The sequence below is a fragment of the Aplidium turbinatum genome, chromosome 2 (genome assembly GCF_918807975.1).
Source record: "Aplidium turbinatum chromosome 2, kaAplTurb1.1, whole genome shotgun sequence".
Classification (NCBI taxonomy): Eukaryota; Metazoa; Chordata; class Ascidiacea; order Aplousobranchia; family Polyclinidae; genus Aplidium; species Aplidium turbinatum.
In genome coordinates this window covers 49,320,031-49,333,719 of record NC_137473.1, presented here as the reverse complement: position 1 = coordinate 49,333,719, position 13,689 = coordinate 49,320,031, and the positions used below count along the sequence as shown (strand labels likewise).

The 13,689-nt window shown below is 39.3% G+C and overlaps 1 protein-coding gene across 1 annotated transcript; it reads left to right on the top strand.

The window, feature by feature from the left end:
• The first annotated feature begins 1,653 nt into the window (after window positions 1–1,653).
• Window positions 1,654–3,230, top strand: LOC145765513 (THAP domain-containing protein 2-like). The gene is made up of 2 exons (XM_082577346.1): window positions 1,654–1,906; window positions 2,196–3,230. Exons 1-2 carry the CDS (start codon window positions 1,779–1,781, stop codon window positions 2,401–2,403), a joined length of 336 nt encoding a protein of 111 aa, XP_082433472.1. The 5' UTR covers window positions 1,654–1,778; the 3' UTR covers window positions 2,404–3,230.
• Window positions 3,231–13,689: the final 10,459 nt, after the last annotated feature.

Genomic DNA, 13,689 nt, shown 5'->3' with positions numbered 1-13,689 from the left:
GGAGGCTTTGAACCACAGACGATGGTCTGGTCATTAAGAAACAGTAAAGTATTTGCTTGTTGTTAAAAAGTTTTTTTGTGTGTAAATCATTCCATTCATTAGTAATTTCTGAATGGAGAGCAGTTCTTGAAAAGTGTTACTCAATAGCTCAATTGGTTAGTGCATCACTTCTGGAACGAAGAAGCTTCAAGATCAAGCGGCGCTGTTCAACTCTCGGGGTGTGCGCTTGAGCAACGCACGTTAAGGACTGCTCTCCATTCAGCGGCATTTACTGGATGGAATAGTTCCCTAGCAACAAGACTTCAACAATCGGAGACTTTACTCTGTCAATCTCGGTGACCGGGCCTGCGTCAGTGACTCAAAGCCTCTACAAGTATGCAAAACTGCCAGGATTAAGCTCTGCAAGAAGCTTTCCCAGTCCGAGGATAAAGATTCAATCAATCAATCAGATCAAAGCCAGCAGTTTTATGACAAAGTTGTTAATGTTAACAAAAAACCGAGGGCCAAAAATATCTCGCCCCTTGTCTGGGGCATGGGGGCGCCACCTCTGCACTGCTTAATCGAGGCCTACGTTTGTGTGATTTTGATCTAGTTTTGTTCCATTGTTGCCATATAAATAAATAATTAGATGACCAGATTTTGGTATTTTTGCTGGAAATCCCAAAGCATCTGGCAACACTGGTAAAAGACTTGTTTTGAGAGTTTTACCCATAGACATCTTATTATAACTAGACCGCGCATCGTCACTTCTCTCGTTTACGATTTTTGAAGAAAGCGGGTTCAGACGTCAGCCATTGTTAGTGTACCTATTCCGCGCGTTTGCCAATGCTTTTGTAGGGACCCGTAATGAATTTTCATTGTTTTGAATTCAATTCAATTTATTTTTCCTTGTCAGAATGCAAAAGAAATGATATTGTGAAAAAGAAATACAGGAACAAAACCAACAAAAGGAAAAGGTGGCAAAACCATAATGGTTTAAGACGTGCATGAAAGGATTTAATATTGCGGTATATGAATCGATAAATATACAGTAGTTAAGCACGGCCACCAAACCTGATACTTTAAAGCAAGTAGAAGTAGATGAATTAATTAGTTAAGAATCAGTCGCCTCCTCGTTCCTGAAACAACTGGAGCGCCAATTCTTAAAGCAATGAGAACACGACTGAACACAACTTAACTTTCTACAAAATGTAATTCTCCCATAATATTTGCGTTTCTTAAAAAACTAAATTGTTGTGAACAAATAATTGACAAAACAAATAGTTTTCTATGCAACAACACAACCGCAGCTTTTACCAGGATTCTGTTCAATAGAGATTGATGGCTTTCGATTTTCTCCGTTGTAGCAAAACGTTGCATTATGACGTAAATTCGTGTGATTTCGTCAACAATAACTTTTAAAGAAATAGCTTCAGTTTCAAGTTGCTGTGAAATAACAACTAATAAATATCTCCGCAATTCACTTCTATGACGAAATGTTTGTATGATTTCACCTTTGCTGTTCTACAATCGCAAACATATTGTTGGAATTTGTTAATTTTAAATTACGTAATTGCTTGCTTTTTTTTTTATTTTGAAAGTGCTTTATATACCTCCGCACAAACAAGTTTTACATATAATATAGTAGGCCTATAGTATAGTATGACAATTACGATAATTCTTACGTTTCAAATTCAAAAATCTATTCATTCTAAAAAAACGCTAGTTCAAAAATTGGTGTTTCAAATTCTGGGGTTAATAAAATTTTAATAAAAACCTTAAACCCCTGGACTTTAGATATGGCGTGCTGTGCATATGGATGTAGCAAACGAAGAAAATACAATTCAGATGATAAAAGGAGTAGCAGTAAATGCAGCGAGGATGAAGAATCAATTGCGAAGAGAACATTTCCGCGTTCATTTCACAGGTATGAAAATATTGTGATACTTTTAGCGAGCTATGAGAAAATAGAAAATACTATTATTGTAACGATAACACTGGTTGGTTGGTTTTGAATCTTTATCCTCGGACTGACACTGACTAATTTCTTTTCCTTCTAGGCGGAGATTTTTGTGATTTTTTTTGTTATATTTTGGACAAAAAGTGTGGCGCTTTTCTTATAAAAAAACAAAACAAATGTGAAATCGGGCTTTCAGTATATAGCCTATAGCTACTACATTAGCCTATAACGTATCATGCTATTTTACGTTGCTTAGATTTCCAACCAATGAAGAACGAAGAAAATTATGGATTGCGAACGTCAAGCGTGCCAATTGGACACCTTCTAAACACACATTTATTTGTTCTGATCATTTCAAGGAAGAGTTCATGTATCGCTGTGGTGAGCGAGTGACTTTACGAGACAACGCTGTCCCCACTCGTTTTAAGGCATTTCCAAAGCATTTGAACAAGGCAATCATTTGAAAGACGTACGAAAAGTTAACTGCCGCAATGAGCTTAAATAAAAACACGACTATTATTATTATGATTATGCGCACTGTTGGCCAATGATAGGCTATTTTTGAATTTAGTTCCAGTTTTCAAATAACCTATAGCCTACCTTGTATTTTGTATCTGCTTAATGAAGGCAGACGCTTAGGCCTATGTGCATTGCGACTTGTAGGCTATGCAAGACGCATAAACATAACTCCGAATAAAGAAAATTATTTGTAGAGTGACATATTGTGAATTTTAATTGGGTATATAGGCTACTATGAGATCGCATAAGCTCTGTCGACTAGAGGGGTTTAAGCAGACATAATCCTAATCTGCCACCATTGAGACATGGAACATTGGGGGGCCGAGTAGTTAAAATATCAGACTTGTCTGGCTGTAGACACCAGGAGGTCTGGGTTCGAAACCTGAGTCTGTCTGATGTGCTCTAAGAAGAGCGAAACACCAATAAACCACTTCCTTTCGACATCACATCAGTATTGGTGAATATTTAATTTGTTTTGATTTTGTTGAGCTATAGGCCGACGTTATAGCCGCTATACTATAGCGTATCATTCGCTTAGGTTTGATGTAATAAACTGTTTGTTGCTATTTTTACAATAGGCTAATCATCAGCTCAGCTGTAACGCCAAATTGAATACGGTAAGAGTTCTGCTGAACTGCTGGAAATGATGCATTCAGTGTATCGTATACGTGCTCTCGCATCGCAGTGTTTTTGCTTTATATTATAGACTGTATGTATAATTCTGTGCAATTTAACACATGCTTTTATTCATTTCGTAGATGAATAAAACCTCTATTACACCAAAGTTCTAAATTATAGTTAACAAGTTAGTTTTCTGCAGAAGCGCAACCAGCTCAGAAATGTTATTGTTAACAGCGCAGCTTTCACGCGAGTTTGAGACACTAACAATGGCCGCCGCCTTTTTTCAATTTCTTCAATCGAAATACGAGAAGCGCAGTCTAGTTATAATAAGATGTCTGTGGTTTTACCTTTGTTTTGCAGTGGCAATTTGGATTTGCAAAACCAATGGTGCCACAGGTTGTGTTTTAGCGCAAGATCTTGTGTTTTTACTTTTGATCTTGTGTTCTTGTGCTTTCCGATCGATTTTTGGCTAAATCTTGTGTTTTTTGAACAAAATCAAATTAATCGTTGTTACCAGTGGGAGTTTGGTAGCCTAGATCAGTGCTCCGCAACCGGTGTGCCGCGGCACACCACAGTGCCGCGAGGCAATGCTAGGTGTGCCGCAGGATAACTATCATCAAAAAGTATTTATGTTTTTAAAATTCGCTTACCACCGCAAGACAATTCAAACTCTAGCTAGACTTCCCACAATGCATTTATGATGTGTTTGCCTCACAATTGAAGTTATCGCAATGGGAAGGCTACCCTAGTTTTAAAAAAGGCTGGTTAACGTGGTTAGTGTGTTTATAGAAGTCAGGCTAGATCATTTCGAATTGTCAATCAGCAGTGTGTAATAAAAAAAACTTTGTAATATTGAAAGCACAGCTGCTGTTAAGTGTAGTACGTTTTCTCAATGGCGACTCCATAACAAACAAGTGTTTATTTTGCAAAGAACTTCCAGAACGAACAACGGGCCAGGAAATTTTTAGAGTGACTAACGAGGTTTTCATAACCCATGGTATGGCTGTCTTTAAATGTAGCAAACCTCGCAAACCTAGCAAACCTCGCAAACGTCGCAAACCTAGCAAACGTAGCAAACATCGCAAACCACAAGGTTGCCAGATGGTATTTTTTATTGTATTCTTTTAAATTTCTTGGCTTTTTATTTATCGGGTGCATGTTTTTTAAAACCCTTTTGAACAAGTTACTTGTTTAGTGTTGATGTTGCAGAAGTTCTATTCTTATCTATAAAAAGATATCAAAATCTCTGCTTTGTTTGTTATGGTTAGTTTTGATATAAATACATTTAAAGCAATGACTTTGCGATCAACATTTGTGAGAGGGTCCCACGAATTACCCATAAGCCCCATAAGTACCCATAAGTACCCATAAGCACCATAAGTCGCGTCGAATTACCCATAAGTCGCGTCGAATTACCCATAAGTCGCGTCGAATTACCCATAAGCCCCATAAGTAGCGTCGAATTACCCATAAGCCCCATAAGTCGCGTCGAATTACCCATAAGCCCCATATGTCGCGTCGAATTACCCATAAGCCCCGTAAGTCGCGTCGAATTACCCATAAGCCCCATAAGTCGCGTCAAATTACCCATAGGCACCATAAGTAGCATTGAATTACATAGAAGTAACGTCGAATTACCCATAAGCCTGTATAGTGTAGAGTGTAGTCTATAGCTGTCTAGAAGCCTAGTAGTCGGCTGCATAGCCGAGTGGTGAGGAGCACGGGCTGGGCGTTCCAAAATATAGTTCGACACCGCTCAAGAGCAGGACACTTGAAGGCATGCCTAAAGGTGGACACGAAGATTGGCTTCGTTGCCTTCTCGTCCGCTTATGTGTAATCTGCAGTTTGCTGCAGCAGATGGAGTGTTTTGTCCGATGAAACACCTTAACATTGGGCAATTTTCCCTATGAACCAGGTGACTGCAGCATAACAATCGTTCTCGCACTCAGCCAGAGACTTAATTCTTGCTTTAAACTTGATAATTAAAGAAAAAAAAGAATAATGGCAAGGGTGGGAATCAAACCCGTGTCACCAAATTCAATAGCCCTTGCCTTAACCACTCAGCCACGCAAGCGCTCGTGAAATCTTCGCTTAATTTGTTTATATCGGTACGGTAATGTTTCGAGAACGCTCACAATATTATCAGTTTAGTTTGTTTTTATTTCTGACCATCACAACGAAAAAACAATACACGACAAACTTAGCACAGATCTATAAAAGGTAGAAGCGACAAAACGCGGACGTTATAACGTGCACGATACCAAAGCCTGCAGATTACATATACGCTGACATGAGGCGTAAGTAATTCCACGTTGCTTATGGGTAATTCGACGCGACTTATGGGGCATTTGGGTAATTCGACGCGACTTATGGGGCTTATGGGTAATTCGACGCGACTTATGGGGCTTATGGGTAATTCGACTCGCGTCGAATTACCCATAAGTCGCGTCGAATTACCCATAAGCAACGTGGAATTACTTACGCCTTCATGTCAGCGTATATGTAATCTGCAAGTCGCTGTTGCGACTTGCGATCGTGTCACTTAAACTGATTGTCCTGCTTTGGTATCATGCACGTTATAACGTCCGCGTTTTGTCGCTTCTACCTTTTATAGACCTCTGCTAAGTTTGTCGTATATTGTTTTTTCGTTGTGATGGTCAGAAATAAAAACAAACTAAACTGATAATATTGTGAACGTTCTCGAAACATTACCCACATAAACCAAATTAAGCGAAGATTTCACGAGCACTTGCGTGGCTGAGTGGTTAAGGCAAAGGCTATTGAATTTGGTGACACGGGTTTGATTCCCACCCTTGCCATTATTCTTTTTTTCTTTAATTATCAAGTTCAAAGCAAGAATTAAGTCTCTAGCTGAGTGCGAGAACGATTGCTATGCTGCAGTCACCTGGTTCATAGGTCTATAAAAGGTAGAAGCGACAAAACGCGGACGTTATAACGTGCATGATACCAAAGCAGGACAATCAGTTTAAGTGACACGATCGCAAGTCGCAACAGCGACTTGCAGATTACATATACGCTGACATGAAGGCGTAAGTAATTCCACGTTGCTTATGGGTAATTCGACGCGACTTATGGGGCATTTGGGTAATTCGACGCGACTTATGGGGCTTATGGGTAATTCGACGCGACTTACGGGGCTTATGGGTAATTCGACGCGACTTATGGGGCTTATGGGTAATTCGACGCGACTTATGGGGCGTATGGGTAATTCGACGCGACTTATGGGTACTTATGGGTAATTCGACGCAACTTATGGGGCTTATGGGTACTTATGGTGCTTATGGGTACTTATGGGTAATTCGTGGGACCGTTGTGAGATAGCCTATTGCAAGTTAATATTAACGCAATATTTGGTAGTTAGACATTCGGGAATCAGTACTCCATCCCTTAGTTAGACCATGGTTGGGTGAGTTCACTAATTACTGGTTTTCTAAAAACCGGGCTGCAGACGATAAATAAAACTTAACTTTTGCAGACGACCGTAGTTCCAGCCCTGGGCTACGCAGTGTGACACAAAACGAATAAGTGCCTAATGACAAATTTTTGTGTGTGTTTAGAAAGTAAAGGATATTTTGTGAACGAAACCGGTTTTTCCAAGGTTTGGTCATTTGAAGTGTGTTTAAAATGCCTATATGCTTTGGCTCTTTTTTGGGAAAAAAATGGTTTGTTTTTGGGATTGGTTTGAAACGTGTTTTGGTTGGGTAATTTTGTGGAATCTGGCAACTCTGCAAGGTTTGCTTCTTTAAATGTAGCAAACCTAGCAAACCTCACAAGGTTTGTACATTTGTACAATTACGGGAAAATATTTTTTGTGTTATGAGGTTTTCTCAGCGGGCGTCTTTAAATGTCGCGAACTCCGAATTCCTCGCAAAGCTTGAGAAGGTTTCTGCATTTGAAAGCCTACCGCAATAGGTTTTCATAGTCTCCCTAAAGAAGATAGATTTAGACTAGCAGCAAGTAATGATAAGGTTGTCTGTAGTCTAGGCCTATCTATTTGGTGCAAACTATGAACAGTTGAAAACCTCATCGGCCATCAATTGTTGAAACCTTTCTCAAGATTTGCGGGTTTGCTAGGTTTGCTATATTTATAGAAGCAAACTTTGTAAAGTTGCCAGATTCCACAAAATTACCCAGCTAAAAACACATTTCAAACCAATTTTTTTTGCAAGTACCGTAGCCCAAAAAGGAGCCAAAGCATATAGGCATTTTAAACACACTTCAAATGACCAAAACTTTTGGAAAAACCGGTTTCGTTTACAAAATATTCCTTACATTCTAAACACACACAAAAACTTGTCATTAGGAACTTCTTCCTTTTGTGTCACACGGCGTAGCCCAGGAACTACGGTCACCTGCAAAAGTTAAGTTTTATTTATCGTTTGCAGCCCGGTTTTTAGAAAACCACTGATTAGTGAACTCACCCAACCATGGTCTAAGGGATTAAGGACTGATTCTCGAATGTCTGACTACCAAATATAAATTGCGTTAATATTACCTTTCAAGTTTCAACATTTTTTTTTTAATTATTGCGCGCCGTAGCCTAATTATCATTGCCGTTATAGGGTTAGGGGATAGGGGTTGGGGGATAGGGGTTAGGGGTTTTTTGGGGTTGGGGGTTTTTGTGTTTTTTTTTAAAATTTTTGTTTGAAAATTATCGGGTACCGTAGCCTAATTAAAACCCCTAACCCCAAACCCCCAACCCCAAAAACCCCCAAGAAAGAGATCGTTGAAAGTGTTTCCCAGAAGCAACCTAAATAGTATTGATAAAGAATCGGTGTTTGATTTGGCCAAAGAGAACTTAACTTTGTTACATGAGAAATATGACCATTACTTTTTCACAATTAACACGGAACATACGATTAACACGGATCCGAAATCCTTTTGCGGCTAATGCTGAAATATCAACGCAAGACTTGACTTTGCCCTTTAGAGAAAAATTTCTTGATCTACGAAATGACAGAACTTTGAGATTAAAATTTAGCGATGTTCAACTTAATGAGTTTTGGATTTCTATTGAAAAAGAATACAGATGAAATCGGTTAATGGAATCATCTATTTGCCAGACTTTTTGATATGATTATACGATTGATTCGTTTAACCAATTTACTAAAAAAAAGGTTTATTGTGAATGAGTGTAATTATTGAGAAGATGTCTGTGCTGTCTAGGCTGCAACGCACATTACAACTGATACTTCCTACAACTGTTTACAATTCTGGTTAAACTTTCAAGAGTTTACTAGTTCTGTGTTACATTACACTATGCAGTATGTACCAGCCAGCAAAACTAGTCCTTTTTACATTGATTTATCGTCTGTAGACGTTGACTCAATGTAAAAATGACCAGCTTTGCTGACTGGGAGAGCATATTGTACAATCAAAGCATTTTTCTGCAAACTGCGGCTGTGCGCGGCAATTGGACTTCTTTTAATCTCACCGATCTCTGTGACGTCACAATGCGAACTTTGACCGTTGAAGTTTTTGATTGAAACGTGCTATTTTTAGCTCGTACCGGCTGTGTAGTTTTGAGTATGGAACGTGGCCTACGAAAATAGTGGTATGGTAGAAAAACACGTCTCACACTCATTGTTTGTTCTGAAATCGCAAAGATTTTTTTTCATGTCTTTTGCGCTGTCTGGTAAAATAATTAATTTGCAATGTTCTTCAACTGAACGAAACTGCACAAATGAAATTACACACTGCGTTTTACAACAGTAGGCTACTTTTTTTTAGCAATTTTAAAAAAATTCTCCAAAGTTTTCTGGTTCAAACTTTGGACATGCTTTCCAACACTTCCCTCTCAAGCCGAAGTAATTTGTCCGCGTCCATTCCTTGGAAGAACCGACGGATGACATCAAAAGCATTAAAACTTCTTTATTGGGAAGCGTGATTATTCCTTTTATCTGCTCTTTTGTTTTAATGAAGCCCAGCTGTGCGAAAATTGGTTGTTTGTAGTGTGCTGTCTAGCACATAAGATTATGGCCCGGGATTACAGACACTTGTCTTTGTTTTGATCGCATGGGTTTGTCTCACTTTTGCTTCATTTCGCCTTTGAACATTGCAGACAATTATGCGAAGCATAAAAGAGACATTCTCTTTTCGCTTACGGGTACAATTATACGATTAAATGAATGAAGTATGCAAACGAGAAGCAAGTCCTGATGCTTTTATCCAACTTATTCTTTTAAGCGGTATACGTTTAACCGATGTTTTTACTTAACATTAGATTAGATTTGGTTTGGTATTTCAGGTTTTGATTCAAATAAACGATTGATACGTTTAAGCGGTATACTATTAACCGATTTCGTCTGTATAAGCAAATTTCGCAGGCTGCTATTAAAGTTCTGCTCCAGTTTTGCACCACTTATTTGTTTGAACAAAGTTTTTCTACTTTTCCTACTTTTACTTAGGAAATGTAGAAAGTATGTCAGGAAGAATTTGAAAATTACTAAATTGTATCGTCATTTTTCTACTTTGGTATTGATCAAAAACGATAAAAGATCCTGCAAGAAATTGATGGTGAACTTCGAGTTGTTCTTTCAAATATTGAGCCGAACATACAGCGACTGTGCTCATTGAAACAAGCGCAAATATCTCATTAAAATAAATTATAGTTTTTTTTTACATTTTGAAAATGTGTCGGCTGAATTGTGCCGCAGAATTTTAAACAGTTTTTAAGTGTGCCGTGAATAAATAAAGGTTGCGGAGCACTGGCCTAGATAATTAAGTACTGGTTTTGGACTATCTACGTTTCTGGCACTTAAGCATGTTGACCAATTTTACACCTTGGGTTATAAAGCTTTACAAGATTAGCTGAAAAATTGATCTGATGAGAGTACGATTTGTGCTCGTCGTCAGACTCAGAGGTTGTGTTGCTAGATACATAACAAAAGCAGCGAAAAGAATACATCAACATCAAATAATGACAATCATTCACCAAGTTCCAAAAAAAAAAAGTGGAATATATACTGTAAAACAGACTTTTAATCTTCAATGGTTGAATGACCCTAAAACTTTAAAAGGTGGATACAAGAAGACAAAACTGATCGATATGTAGCCTTGTTTAAGAAAAGGTAAATCTTTTTAATAGATAGAATTACGTATTAATTGTATATATTTACTTTATTATAATAACCATGCTTTTATTTGCGCCCATTGCGATAATATACAGTACACTGCGATCACAGATGCGACTCAAGTACAACAGACGGCAGGAAGCAGCAAAGTGACATACACGTAGTCTTCGAGTCAGCTGCTCCTCTTAGTTTGGCTTGCCTATAAGTGTCTTTGCCGAAATACAGCCGCATGCTCTGGAGCAGTGTCGAACCCATGTCCTTTTGAACGTTGCACAGATGTTCTCACCATTCGGCTACGCAGCCGACTTTACTTCTTTGTCTACTTATCACACAAATAAATAGTTAATTGTGTTTAAAAAGAGAACAGTGATTAGTAAGCATGTATCTTCTCTGAACTGTTGATTTCAGAGTCATGTTATTCTTCAAATTGGCCCTAAATGGGTTGCAAAGGTTCAATTTTGCAATCTTGTGCTTTTGTATCCAAATGTTACACTTTTTTTATAAATCTTATGCTTTTTCTAAATTTTCTGTGGCAGCATTGCGCAAAACTATGATTACAACGAAATATGACTCAAGAAAATTAGTTCGAGAATTCAAAACCAAAATTGCATCGGATTCCAGCCATTTAGGTTTTCACTATGGTAAAGCCTGTGCATATAGGACACAACGGTTAGAATAACCAGCTCAGTGGCCCCGTGGTTTCGAGTTCGACTATGGTGCTGCTCATAGGCGTCGATTTTTTCTTAGAAGAGAGAAATTCTGGGTGGGCGAGAGTGTTCAAACAGATTTCATTGAATGTGTATGTTCACGATGGTTAGTCTGCATTTAGCGTCGCTGCAGCAATTAAGCTTTAAAGGTTTGATGTTTGCTTTCTTGCGCCTTGCGATCTTTTGAGCGCTGCTAAACTAAACAAACTTCTTTTATGTTTTTCTTTGCGACCTAAAAAGCGCGTGACGCATGACCTGTTATCTTTAAAGTGGCGCCTTCCGATTTGCCGCAAAATGTTCGGACCGGTGAATGCTGACTCTGCGGATATTGTACCAGTGCCTCTGCCGATTAGTTGTGATGAGAGGAGTGTTTGTGCTTTATGATTCCATCATTTCCTTTATGACAATGCTCCCAACCTCCAGACTTCTTTGCCCATCGACTGCTGTATAACTTCCGTTGGTCTGCGGCAGATAACCGATTGTTTTCCGAGGCCCACAAACAGCAGCTACAGTAACAATTACCATCAGGGTTACGCATCCACTGGAATTCGGAAACAAGCTTCCTTTGCAACACATGACCTTCCCGAGCCGGCAGCTGATCCGGCAGTATGCTAACGTCAAATGGTGCATTGCCTTAGACATTGACTTCATCCTTGAAGCACTGCTTTTTTCATCAATGTCATCTCTACGTTCATTCGTGCTGGACGTGGCTTCTTCAGCGTTATCATCTCGACGCCTTTTGGAAGCTGGTTTTAAGAATGCGCGAATAGATGTTTGACTTTGCTTCATGTTTAACTTTTCAATAATGAAATGACAACATCGCGCGGTGCCACAATTTATACCCAGCAACAAGTTTGTGAGGAAAGATGTGTAAAAAGCGATTGTTTCAGTACGTCTTTAGTTTGTATCGGTTATTTTATTGTCATGTTCATTATTTATGATGTCATATTTCCTTACGCTGACCAGGAACTGAAGTTTAATTGTGGCGTAACGAAAGTGAGACCATTCGGAGAAAAGATCTAACGTGGCTTTCTCTCACCAGGAATTGCCAGCGTGTGGCAGTTGCCGTAGCAACAACAATGCAGTAGTACCGAAAATGGTTTGCAGATGCTGATTTTTGTTTCTAACCGCGACGATAATCAATATGTAAATAGAGGAAACGTACGACATGACCTTTTAGAAGAGAGGAGTGCGGTAAATGCGAGTATCCGATTTAGCGTTTCAAGTACAGACACACTTGTCAGCGCAATTTCGATTACCACGAAAAGCTAGGCCACGCGGATTCTAATTGTCTTGGCTTTCTGCTCTAGACAGGTTTTCAACGTGCGACGTCCCAAGAAAGAGATGAGTTCGGCGATTTTACAGCATATTGGCTTGATATCAAATCGTGCCCAAACGCCTTTTTTTAACGCAGCGTTGTTGCGGAATTGCTATGTTCTGTCGGATACTTAGCGAGAGACATAGCGTAAAACAAGAAGTTGGGCTGCAGTTGGTTGGATAATTCAGCGTTTAACAAAAACGGAAATAATTGTAACAAACACTTCATAAGTGTCACGAAAACAGGGTGAGCGAAACATATTTTGCCCACCCTAGTTTCACGGCAGGGTGGGCGCCGCGGGTCTGCTACTATTCGGTGAGTCCGATTCGGTGAGAGCCTTTTTCGGTGAGAGCCCTATTCGGTGAGTTTTTTTTTTTAATTATTGCGCGCCGTAGCCTAATTATCATTGCCGTTATAGGGGTTGGGGGATAGGGGTTAGGGGTTTTTTGGGGTTGGGGGTTTTTGTGTTTTTTTTTTTAATTTTTGTTTGAAAATTATCGGGTACCGTAGCCTAATTAAAACCCCTAACCCAAACCCCCAACCCCAAAAACCCCCAACCCCAAAAACCCCCAAGTCCCCCAAAACTAAAAACCCCCAAAACCAAAAAACCCCAACCCCAAAAACCCCCCAAACCCCAAAAAACCCCAACCCCAAAAACCCCCAACCGCAAACCCCCAACCCCAAAAACCCCCAACCCCAAAAACCCACCCCAACCCCAAAAACCCCCTAACCTCTATCCCCTAACCCCTATCCCCTAATCCCTAACCCTATAACGGCAATGATAATTAGGCTACGGCGCGCAATAATTTAAAAAAAAAACTCACCAAATAGGGCTCTCACCGAAAAAGGCTCTCACCAAAAAAGGCTCTCACCGAATCGGACTCACCGAATCGGGCCATTCCGGGGCGCCACCCACCCTATTTCGACGCCTATGGTGCTGCTGCTAGATCTAAGATTGATTTCAGGTTGAATCGAACACTTTTAAAAGGTTCCAATTGTGTTCTTTTTTGCATAATGCCGGTAATAGTAAGCATAAATCGAGTAATAATGTAATGACATCATAAAGTTAATATAAAGTTAAAAATGAGCTTTGTGCTCACAGACCTTAGCTGTTGTAGAGCCACAATAAATAAAATCATAACATTATTATTGTGGCTGTAGTTATATTTACACTATATAGTATATATAATAGTGTAATAATACTGAACGGAACTAATAGCCTCAATAGTGTTGCCAGATAAGGAATTCTGTCCTAGTTTGAGAAAAGTTTAAAGCTGTTGAAAACAAAACTTGTATTTTTGAAGTTTTTTTTTTAGTCCGGGCAAAGATCAAAACCCTAATCTTATTCCTAACTCTAACCATAGGCGCCTAACTATTTTTTGGCCGTGGGGGCGAAAGCGTGTTTCATCAGCAGCAACGTAAATTTAGCGAAATGCCACGCAGATGGATGACGTAATTACAGTATGTCGTCACACTAGGATTGCTTTTATG